This window comes from Camelus ferus, chromosome 2, assembly GCF_009834535.1.
Source record: "Camelus ferus isolate YT-003-E chromosome 2, BCGSAC_Cfer_1.0, whole genome shotgun sequence".
NCBI classification, from domain to species: Eukaryota; Metazoa; Chordata; class Mammalia; order Artiodactyla; family Camelidae; genus Camelus; species Camelus ferus.
In genome coordinates this window covers 1764275-1776265 of record NC_045697.1, presented here as the reverse complement: position 1 = coordinate 1776265, position 11991 = coordinate 1764275, and the positions used below count along the sequence as shown (strand labels likewise).

Here is an 11991-nt window from a genome sequence, read left to right as displayed (position 1 = left end):
GCTCTGGGTCAGGGGCCCTCTGCAGAAGCAACAGATTGCACTTGACCAAGAAATAAACACTAGGAGATTTTTTTTTTTTTTTGGAATGTGAGACAAACTTCTGGAAGTCCTACTTTAAAGGAACAAAAAAGGAAATTAAAGAAATTAAAACGCAAAACTGCTCCCCAAGTTTAGACAAGGAGACTGCTTAAAGAAATTTATTTGTGAGTAAAACATCGTATAGTGAAGAAAGGCCACAGGACCTGCCCTGCCAAGCCTGTGTCCATGTACACAACTGAACTTCATGTTGTAATACAAAGAGTTAAAATAAACTACAAAAATGAAACTAAGGTCATTGCATATGTGGGGTCAGAGGCAGAGATAAAAGGAAGAGCCTGTGGTTAACTGAGTTCAGGGTGAGGGGAGAATTTACCACCATCTCGGCAACGCAACGATACACACGAAAAGCGGCTTGCTCGCCAGTGAGCTCGAAGCAGAGGTCAGTGCCATGCAGCCGGCCTCAGGTCCTGTGAGGGTGTCGAGGGCATGAGACCCGAGCCCACATCTGGTACCAGGTCCACCAAGGGGCCCTGCCCCTCCAGGGGGCCCACCTGGGGGACAGGCTGGCACCGGCAGCTCCTGGAACAGGGCACTGTCGAGGTGGCCATCGGGCCACCCACTGGCTCCCACTGGGCAGCTTCACGCTGTTTTCCAGGGATCTGAGTGGAGTGTTGGAGGCGGAGGGGGAGCTCCGTCAGTGACCACGGGACATCAGGTGGGGCCCCCAGGGCCAACTCCTGCCTCGAGCTGCCTTCATCAAGACCAGGGCACCCTTCAGGCGGAGCGAAGGTAAGAGCAGCTCCCCTCCCAGGTCTGAGACCTCCCCAAGGCGCGCGGCGCCCGGAGGCCCCTGACGCAGGCCCCGGGGGGAGGAGCGCGCCTGCGCAGAGGCCCGTTCACGCTCGCTGAACGCAGGGCGAGGGGGCGCGCCTGCTGGAGAGGGAGTCGGAAATGCCTCTTCCCTCCCGACGCGCCTTCCCAACGATGGGACCCGGACGACAGGGCTCTGGAGACCCCAGTGAGCAAGGAGCGGGATCTGGTTTGGGGCGCGGGAGCCACTGAGACCGCGCATCGGTTGCCCTGGGTGCAGAGGCCCGCCTGCTGCCGGGGGCGCCCGCTCACCCCAAACCCGCCCGGGAAAGGCCGCCTCAGAGGCTGCGCTGCTGGCGGGCGCGCGAGGGCCTCACAGGACCGAGCCTTCGTGGGCCTCACTGAGCAGACGTGCTAGCAGGAAGCTGTGGTCTGATCCAGTCACCTGAGACCTTGGGGTGAAGGCGCAGCAGACACGGGGAGCGGTCACTGCACAGCAGGAGGGCAGTGAGGTCAAGGTCAGGGCCTCCTCCGGTCCAGCCAGAAAATGACGTGACACCCCGAGGAGCCTGCGTCCCCGGGGAGCAGACTGAGCTGGGCCGACGTGCTGGTCCCTGTGGGGCAGGACCCGGAGCTGGACGCGGAGACAGAGTCTCCCCCAGAACCTGAGGCCGAGGGCCCGGGGTGGGGGCCGCTGCGCACACGGGGTTAGCACCGCTCTGCGTGGGGGTGGGGGGGTCACTAGCTACACAGAGGGCGGGGCTTGCATTCCACTACACAAGGAGACAGCAGGGGACGTGGTCGGGGACAGTCTGGTGGCGTCAGTTTGGTGGGACAGGCCTTCAGGAGTCGCTCCTCCTCTTGCTCTTCTTCAGGAAGGAGGGGGTGCGGAATTTCTTCTTCTTTTTGGACGGGGACTTCCCCGGAGACCCATCGCTGCCAGGGGTCCACGGCAGCCCCCTCCTCCGCAGCCGGGGCTGTGGCTGGCTCGGGGCTGGCCTCCGTGGGGGACCCGGTGGGGCTTGGAGGGCCCCCAGCTTCACAAAGCCCCTCCTCCTCCTCCTCCTCCTCCTCTTCCTCCAAAGTCGGGAAGCCGAGCGCTTCCGAAGGCTCATCCGGGGACAGGTCGGGGAGGGGCGGCTGGAAGGTGGCGGCATCGCTGTCGTCTCTGGGAGTCGGCTCCTGCGGTGGGTCTGGCAGGCGGGACAGGAGAGACAGGGTTAGAGGGCGACTGCCCAGACCTCAACGGGGCATCTCGAGTGCCCTGCACAGAAACTGCCTCTGTATGACTCTAGGCAAGAATAAGAAACTTTAAATAAGATCTGCCCTACTCCAAGGCTGGAGGCAGCTCATAGGACAAGACGGAGATCAGTCTCAGGGCAGTTCTAAGCTCCTCTCATGGACGGCCTGCTGACACACCAGACTTGGTCACAGGGCCCCGGTCCCTACCGCGGACAGGGATCATGGCAAGCGGGGAACAATGTCCTGCGTTAAACACGTGAACCCTTCAGGACACGTATCAGTAGCCCTGAAATCAAGCCTAGATTTACATCCACAACACCTGGTCTCCCCCAAGGAGAAAACTATGGGAAGCCTCAGCCACCAGCGAGAGCCCAGGAGTCAGCTCCCGGCTCCCAGACCCCCGAGCACCACCATCAAGCGAGAGCTGGAGGACTCCTCAAGGAAGAGGGATGAACTGTAAGGTGAAACTTCAAGCCATCTTAACAGTTTGAACATGGAAACGTGGAAGAGCCAAGCGGCACTTGTTTTAAAGCAGCAGCCTGTTGGCTGACTTCCACACTGACCCCGGGGGGACCAGTTTTGTAGATTTTTTAAAACTATCTGCAAAGTTATAAGCCACAGAGTGGTTAGGCAACACCAAACCATCTAGTACCCAGAAATCTAGCCGAACATCGGAGGTGACAGGGAGCCGAGCTGAGCGAGCTGAGCAGAGCGCGGGAGAGGAGCGGCTGCAGGACGCGGCTCCAGGGCTTTCTCTGCCCAGCCCGCCCTGCCCGCTGCCTCCTGCCTGGGGTAGTTAGATGCTCCGGGGGTCAGCTGGTTAGCTGGGGCAGGAGGCAGTTGGGATTCACTGCCAAGCATGCAGAAGGTGCTTGGGGGGCTGTATCATTTAGCCAAATGTGACCACCCTTCCACCCTCCTCAGTTTAAGCTTAAGCACCCTGCTTAACGCAAAGATCCAAACACATGCAACCCACATGCAGCAGGCTGGCAAAATCCCAGCCTGTCCGAACCTAGTCTAGACTTATGTCTGATCTGATACAGCAAAACCTCCCCGCTGAGCAGTGACGAGTCTCGAAGGCTGAAGGACAACGTGGTCCCTCCAGAACTTCTGAGACCCAGAGTGCCCTGGGCAGCACTGCCTCAGCCTAGGAGGTGCTGCGGGCAGGCTGCCCCCGTGGGGCTCAGGTGACACAACCCCTTTCAAGAAGGCCACTGCCCACGATGGAGGGACTGGGTACAAGAAAAGGGGGCTTTTGTTTTTATTTTGAATGAACGGAAAACAAAACTTAATAAGCAACAAAGAAGCAAGAGAATGAGGCAAAGCACAGGGGACTCTGGTTAAGCGACAGGCCAGGCGGCGGCAGTACTTACTATGGTAACAGGTACTCTTTAGCACATCCACCTCCTGCTTGTGACGCAGCCACAGGAAGAGAAAGCACAGGAGAGAATCTATGCGTTGTCACAGCACAGGGTTACAGACGGAGAATGGCCGGGCCATTCTTGTGGACACAGAGGGGCGGAAGGTGAGCCACAGGCCCCCGACAGGCACGGGGAGCATGGTGCACAAGGCCGAGGGACAGACACGCAGGCCACGCGCCAGACACACAGGGGGCTGGTCGGAGAGGCCAACAGAGGCCAGCACTCTCCATGACTGATAAATACGGCAAGTCAAACGCAGTCCTGCGGCCCAGGCACAACGGAAGACATTTCCAGGGCTAATCTGAGCACAGTAAGGTTTAAGAAATGTGCAAGCAGTGGGCAGGATCGACATAAACGAAGCTGGGCTCCAGTCTGCAGTCTGTCCTCCCACCTTGTCGTGAAGTCTCACTAAGGAACCTGTTCTGCTGCAAGTTACCCAGGACAGACAGAACCCAACAGGAGCAGAGGCCGGCGAGTCAGAAGCCTGTGATGAGCCGGTTTCCGTGTCAGTGCACACCCCTGCGTTAGTGTCAGGCCAGCTACTGCCGCACTCCGTTGCTTTCCTCCAACCCGACAGAACTGGAGGTCCACACCTCCTGGCGACGCCGGTCCACAGGGCCGTGCACACCCCCCGACCCGGGGCAGCTACACCGCTGCCGCCCCCGGAGAGCTCACCTTCCTCCAGCTGGACCGGGGTGCTGGGGGGGGTGTGGGGGGCGGCAGGGGGCTCCGGAGGACTCTTTTCTTTCTGTTCTCCAGTCTCGTCCAGACTCTCTGCAAATGAACAGAAAGTGAGACGACGGTGAAAAGCTTTAGACACCAGGGCCTCCCCCCCGCCCCTCTGCCCGGACAGCCCTCCTGCCCCGACCCTCGGGGAGGGCTCACAGCCACTCCCGCAACCTTTCACTCCTACTGGAAAGAGGATGAGGAAGCTGGCTATGACGGGGTGTGGGTCTGAACCTCGGGCTCTGCCAGAGCAGCCTCTGCGGCATGCTGGGACCAGCGACCCCAACCTGTCCTCTACTGCCCTCCAGTGAGGACCCCGCCCTCCCACCTGAGCAAGCAGCCCAGGGTCCCAGGCACCCTCGCCCTACTCGCCACCTCAAGGGACGTTACACGAGCATGACTGTGGTTTAAAGTTTTATTCAGGGCGTTTTCTGCCAACAATGTAAACTTGGCCACTGTAATGCGCAGTTGTACTTTCTTAAGTAAAATGTGCTGATAAACCAGAGGAAAAACTGCAAGAACGAGGACCCCGAAGTTCCAAATCTACTCCTCACTTATGGAAAAATGCACAGAATAACCCTAAGTCCTCAAATCTCCTCCTCTCATGTAAACTTCTTTTATAATTAGCACCTTGGGACTAGTCGGCTCCGAATTCTGAACAAATCCAGCCTCCTAGGTCCCTGAGCTTGCAGCCCCCTTCCTGAGGCCAAGTGCCTGTAAACAAAGGCCCTCCCATGTCCTGCCTGAGCGAACAAGTTCCTTCCACCAGGAAGAGGAGCCAAAGCCAGAGGCTTTCTTCCTCTCACCTGAGGTGCTGAGCTCTGCCGGGCAGCCCGAGCTTTCCCCGCGGCACACGACTGCCCTCCCCCCACCCCACGCCGAGGGCCAGCACCAGTGCTGGGCAGGGGTCTCCTGGCCCCTGGCTGCCACTCCCACTGCTGACAGTGATGCGGTCACCGAGCACGGTCATAGCTGTCCCCGTCCAGGTCCACTCGCTGTAACGTCCCTCCTGATGGAGCCTCACACGGAGAGGAAACTCCTGTGTCTTGTGTGGTTTAACTTAAACAAAACAAACACACAAGAACTCCAGGTCTCCTAGCCTCTGGAAGAGTCCGGAGGACAGGCATGCATGTCTGTGCACAGGGGCGTCAGGCCACAGGACCGCCGGCTCAGGCCCACGCACCACCCCTTGTTCTTAGTCTAAGGCAGGTAATCACGGCCACAGCTCAGACAAAGCTTTCTGCGGGGCTGCATGCCCCGTTCAGGAGACAGAACTTGCCGTGAGTCTTAATTTTAACACGTATCTAACAGAAAGTGACAGGCAGTGACAACGTAACACTTAGGAACAGCTCAACAGCACATTTTCTGCACAACTCAGATTTCAACAGCAGCTGAGCAACACATTAGTTGGTCTAGAACAAGACTAAAAAAAAAGTTAAACTGGGGCAAATCAGAGCTTGTCTTCGAAGCAGTACACAGTTCCCAAGAGGGGAACTTCAGTCCCACACACCAGGGGACTTCATTCCGGGAAGACTGACTCCCAGGAGGGAGAAGCCCTGAGGATGGCGGCACAAGCCTCCCGGCGGGGCCTCTGCGGGAACCAACCCAGGGCCCTCAGAGGGCAGGCGAGACCCACCGCGCTTCCCGTCAAGAGGCGGGGGGCAGGGGTGGGGGGGCTGGTGTCTCTCCTGAGCTCTCAAAACGTTTGGATCTACTTTAATAAACCTCACGTTTGAAGCAAGCTGCTCCATGAGGTTCTGGCTCTTAGAACCACTCGTTTTCCTTGATGTAAAACAGTCCAAACACATTTTATGAACACAAGACCTCTTACATCAGTGAGCTACCCTACCGAGAGAGACAAAGCCTGCGCCAGCAGTCGGCCTTGCTCTTCACGGGGCCTGGGGAAGGCCACGAGCGCCCGGCAGCCCAGCCCGCAGGCCTGTGACCAAGCCCTGCCCGGGAGCCCTCGGAGCTCACAGGGAAGAAGAGCCCGCCAGAAAGCCCCAGCGCGACCACCGCTGAGACCAGGCCTGCCACGCGCGGCCCTGCTCCTGGGCAACAGGCCCATCTCTCGGGGCTGCCTGAGAGCTCGCTGAAACGCTCACATGTGCAGCACTGAGCACGGCGCCTGGCACAATGTAACTGCTCAAAATGCGACCAGGAGAATCAAAGGAGGCCTCTCCTCAGTGAACTGTGACAGAGACACATTCTACACGTCAAAGGCCAAATGTGCGTTCAACGTGATGTTCAGGCCGCTTGCCCACTGACAAGCCCAGGTCACTGAGCTCTTCTGTGGGCGTCCTGAGCCCTCAACACAGACAGCGGTCCAGCAGGAGCAGCGAGCAGTGCCCTCCGCAGCTGGGACCCCCCGGACAGTGGAGAGCCCATGAGCGCTGCCGGGACCACTAGGCCCGCGTCCTCCTTCCCCACTTCCTTCTTGCCCCGTCCCCACATCGGCTTCTGACAGGCAGGGCGCCTTTCAGGCCCAGCCTCGTTTTGGTGGGGGCACTCAGGGCAGGGCCACCCCCCGCCCTGTCTGACTGCATGCGTGTCCCTTCCTAAGCAGACCATTTACAGGTGAGTCTACCCTCTCATTCCTCCAGAACTAGCCCGGGGGCAGATCAGAATGTGCACGGAACGGCATTCTGGTCTTTCTCTGTCCGGCAAGCTGCCCAGTCACACGGGACGGGGAGGCTCGCAGCACGGAGCCCGGGACCCAGGGGGCGCGTGCTCACCTTCAGGGCCCTTCTGCTTCCGCTCCACCTCCCTGCGGTACTCCTCCAGCTCGCGGTCAGTGAGCGTGTTGAAGGGGTTGGGGCCCGTGGTGCTCACGATGACGTGGGGCTGGTACTCCTTCTCGATGATGGCCTTGGAGGCTGTCACCAGCTCTCCCTGCGGGCAGAAACGGACGCCGGTCAGCCTGCAGCAGCCCTGCCCCCAGGACTCTTCCCTGTCCCAGGCCAGGCTGCAGGCGGGGGGGGGGGGGGGGCAGGGGGGGCGGGGGGCGGGGCGGTTTCGGGGGAGCACACAGACATCCCTGAAAGGCAGTCCTGAGGCTTGGGCTGAGCTGCAGCCTGGGCAACGGAAGACTTTGGTGCCACAAAACAAATGCAACAGGAGAGGAAATCCCAGGGAAGTCCTCGGGTTACAGAGAAAGAGGCACCAGAGTGCAGGGGGGGCGCGCAGAGCACCTCAGGGAGGGCTCCATCGTCCCGGAGGGACGGCTGTAAGTCCATCACCCTCCTCCCGATTCACAGCACTGTGAGCTGAGTGCAGAGATTTGTTCACGGTCTAAGAGCACAGAAAAGTTCTGTTCTTTTGACTTTGTGTTTGGTTTATGACTAGATCCTGGAACTTAGCCCGAAACATCGATAGATTTAAAAAGAAGTCCCCAAACAGCAGCATTTGTCTGAGGAATTTGGAAAACTGAGAATTTATTCGAAAGAAAAAAGCAAACAAGCAAAGCAGAGGAGGCCCCGGCACGGCCTGAGGCCGGCAGATGGGCTGGCAGCCGCAGGCGCAAAGCCCCCCACAGCTCATCTGGTGGGCTCCCAAACGCTCTGGGGCTCCCTTCTGAGAAAGCGAAAGTTAACCAGAACTCAAGCATGCGCCCATTACTTAACGAGAACTCCAAAAACAAGAGAGAACAGGAGATTCCACAACTGTTTTGACACAAGGCCGGGCCATCGGCGCCCACTCCATCAGGCGAACACCAGATGCAGAGGGCACATGAGCAATGTGTGCAAGAGACAGAGCCAGGCCAAGCCCCGCGGAACACAGCCCACCGGCCAACTGCTCCCGTGGCAGAGGCTGGGGGCCAGGGCCGGGCAGTCGCTGTGTGGCAACATGGACCCCAGGGGAGAAAAGGCAGACGCTGGACTGGGCAGCCTGTGCTCAGAGAGCCTGGGGACGCGAGGCAGCTGCACAAGGGGGGCCCCCTCAGTGAGCAGGCCTGGTCCCAAATCGACAGGGTCGAATCCTCGTCCGCACGCGTTAGCTCTGTGGCCCGAGACAAGCCCCTTCCCGCGCACAGGCCTCAGCTGTGCTATCGGGGGCGGGGGGGCTAAGACGCGGGGGCGGGGGGACACTCTAGGACCCGTGGCAGCCAGGTAAGTGCACCTGCATCCTGGTATCACTGCCAGTAGACGGTGATGCCAGGTCTGAGGGAAATGTTTACATTCATTTAAATCAAATGTTCAAAATTGTACCCGAGTAAAATATCAAGAATCAACTGCCAGAGATGCCCCGCGGACAAGCCAGGCCCTCTGTCTGCCAGGACGCCTGGCCCTTGAGGCCTGGCGTGGCTGGTTCCTGCCTGCACTGGCAGGGGCCCCTCCTCCAAACCCCTTGGCCAAGCTGCCTGCAAGGCCAGCTCTGAGCAGACCCGGGGACAGAGCCCCGTTATTCTGGAGGGAGGGAAACACAGAGACACGGGAGCTGCAGAGGCACACAGGCGCGCTGTGGAGCAAGCCAGGCCGAGGGACCAGGGAGGACCGGCGCTCCCCGGGGAGGCTCCCGCTGCTTCTCTCGCTTCGGCCGGCCCGCCACGGGCTCCAAGCAGAACCGATGCGGCCTGTGTGCGACGACAGCTCTACCTCCGAAGCTGTGCAAGCCTGGGCTGGTGACCTGACCTCTCTGAGCATCAGGTTTTCATCAGTAAAACCTACCCATACTTGAACGTACATGTTTGGTGCTAGGCCACACACGTACCAGGTGTTCAACACCGAGTTCACCACGCAGCCCCACAAGGTGAGCCCCAAGCCCCCTCACGCTTCCACCACACAGCAGCCAGCACACACGGAGCAAGGAACCTTGCGCTACGCAAGTCGGACAACAGAGCTCTTCCCTCCACTGGACAGCCTGCAGTGTAAACTGTCACACCCTGGGCTCTAACAACTCTATTCACCTGCAGTGAAGTCCAGAAGGCAGCCAAAATTGCTTCAGGCCGCACGATGGCCTGTGCAACGCTGAAGTCAGAGCGCCTCTGGCTGGGCCCAGTGTCCTCCCGGAACTGCAGCGTCGGGTGTGGCTGGCGACTCCCTGCCCCCTCCTCCATCAGAAGACATCCCTGCCCTATGTGGACAGCCGTCACCAGGAGGGAGAGGTGAAACCAAAGTTCCTCCAGAAAAGCCCCAACTTCCCAAGTTGCAGACACTTGCCCCTCAGGTCCCCCCACAGAAAGTGTGCCGCACCCGTCTAACGGGGAGAGGGCCGTGCTTAGAACGTGAACAGCCCTCGTCCCTCTTGCTCGTGGAGGAGGAATTCAGTGTGCCCGGTGAGCAGTGCCGTCTTCCGGGCGTAACACCATCTGCACTTCGGGGTCCACACCAAGGATGTGGACACGGCCCCAGCCAAGGGCGTCAGTGGAGCCAAAGCACGTTTTTGTCATAAAAATGAAATGTGCTTAGTCGGTGGGGAAAAGACCAAGGGTGCCAACGTGAGCACCAGAAAGAGAGCAGGGGGGAAGCGGGAACAGAACTCCATGCAGGGGCACCCACACCTCCCAGCTGGGAGCAGCTCTCTCTGCTAACTCCACGGGACACAGCGCTCCCAGCCAGCATGCTGCTCCGACTACACAGGCGACACGGAATTTCACTCCCACAGGCTCTCGTTTCCCAGCCAGGCACGGGGCTCCTGCAGACACACCTCATGAAGCATTCACACGTGACTGCGTCACACCTCAGGTCTGCGCACCGCTGGGCAGAGCAAAAGCCACACTGTGGCGGGACGAGGAGCTGGGCACAGAGCACCCTTCAGTACAGCTCCCAGGCGGCCCTCCTGCCAGCTCCCAAGAACAGCCTGAAACCACCCAGAGCAGCAGGATGCCAAAGGGCCTGCAGAGCGACGCCGGCGAGCCAGCCTGGGCCCACCCCTGGGCTCGTGGACTCCTCGCACACCCACACCCCAGGTAAAGAGTCACAAACCAACCAGATCACAACAGCTCACAGTCCAGAGCACCAAACGCGAAAACAGGCTGAGTGGGGTGAGAACACATCTTCTCCCTTCCTCGAGAAGCTCCTCCAAGAAGGGTCGCTGGAAGCACATTCTAAGGACAAGGAAAAAGGGGCCCCACGGAATGAATACATAAATACGCGAGGTAACTTGCTCAGCGGGGACGCCAGACAGACACACGGAACCACTGGTCAGACCCGCTCCTCGCTGGGGGTGCGCCTCACTGAGGGGCGGACCCCGGAGGCCCCCACGGACACGGGGCCTCAGCCGCACGGCCCCAGGCTCTGCACCCAGCAGCCTGAGCGCACAGAGGGGTTCCTTCCGCCCGGCAGGTCACCCTGGACGCACGTCCCGCCTGCTGTGCACGGCAGGTACACGTGCAGCTGGAGACATTCAGTCTGGGATTTCAAATTTTCCCAAGTCTTTCCCTGCCTTGAAACATTTTAAACAATTACCTAAGATTCTTTTTTTTTTAGGTAAAAATACATTTCATCAGCAAGGGCTGACACAAACTGTTCTGTATTGTTCCCATTCCTCTGAAATGACACAGCCTCTGGCTGCCACGTTCGTGACATCCCTGGTCGCGGCCGAGCAAGCAGAGGCAGACTCTCCAGGGAGCAGCGCCGCGCTGCTCACCGTGGACCCACGCGAGCCTTCGAGATCAGCACACTGTAAAAGGCACGTTTCCAAACCCCCGATATGCACTGGCCCATCACACGCGGAACTTGAGAAACACACCACATCACTAACTAAGGCCAGCCACTTCTCAGCACAACACACAAATGCTGAAAATCGTAAAAATAACTTCATACAAAATGTTTTCATTAAAGAACAGAGTAGGCAGAACAGAACCTTCTGTACAATCTCGCAAATAATTCAGAGGTCCGTTTAGAGGCCCTGCAGCAACCAAGACAGTACGGAGCGGGAGCAGACAGGAGGGGCAGGGTGGGCAGAAGAGCAGGGTGTGCTGGCGGTGGCGGAGGGCAGGGCAGTGTGTACCTTTCTAAAAGAGAGAGCTCTAGCGGGACTAAAGGCCTGCTCTGTACGCTCGAGCCCTTCGATTGTTTCCGTACAGTCAGAGAGGGGCGCGTCCTGCAACAGTAAACTGAGTCGTCAGAGCCCACCAGGCCCGGCTTTGAAACACCGATGAGAGCACAGGATGGAGACAGCCGAGAGCATGCAGCGGAGACAGCCCAGGAGCGAGCGCAGCGGGGAAGGCGGTGCCACGTGCAAACACGGACCCAGAACCGGGAGCACGGCTGGTCGAACCCAGACGATGCAACAGCAGTCCCCTGCGCTGGTGCTGAAAGCGCTCGGTGGCAACATGACTTCCCGAGGTAACTACTTACGCAATCACCTTCACCGTGCCACGAGGTGCAGCCCTTGCACAGAAACGCGTGTAAATGTGCGTCACATTTACAGGAACCCTCTGCGACCACTCCTCCCCGGGCAGCACTTCGCTGAGGACAGCAGTTGTACAAGAGCCGAGGTCCACTGAGCCCACCCGCCTCGAGCACTTTACCCACACACCACGAAAGCCGCGAGCCTGGGCTCCAAGCAGGCTCTGTGGGCGCCGCCCTCACACAGGCATGCGTTCCGTGGAGCGGGCGGAGGGAGGGCGAGGCCGTGGGCGTGCGTGTGCCTGGTCTCCAACTCGAGGAAAAGTGGCTGGGTTATTCCTCACCATGAAGATTTTAACAAAGGTAAGCGGCTGCCTAGAACACTTACCTCGTCATTCTTTCCCAACTTAAAGAGTAATTTTGAAGCAGACGGTCATTAGAGCCACCACCCACAAAGGCCA

The 11991-nt window shown here is 59.1% G+C and overlaps 1 protein-coding gene across 1 annotated transcript in view; it reads right to left on the bottom strand.

The window, feature by feature from the left end:
• Positions 1-179: 179 nt before the first annotated feature.
• Positions 180-11991, bottom strand: part of ADD1 (adducin 1) — a 74810-nt gene continuing 62998 nt past the window's right edge. Inside the window, 5 exon segments of the mRNA XM_032492904.1 lie at positions 180-1793; positions 1795-2042; positions 4188-4286; positions 6974-7130; positions 11190-11282. Coding sequence (XP_032348795.1) covers positions 1692-1793; positions 1795-2042; positions 4188-4286; positions 6974-7130; positions 11190-11282 — 699 coding nt within the window. The 3' untranslated portion in view covers positions 180-1691.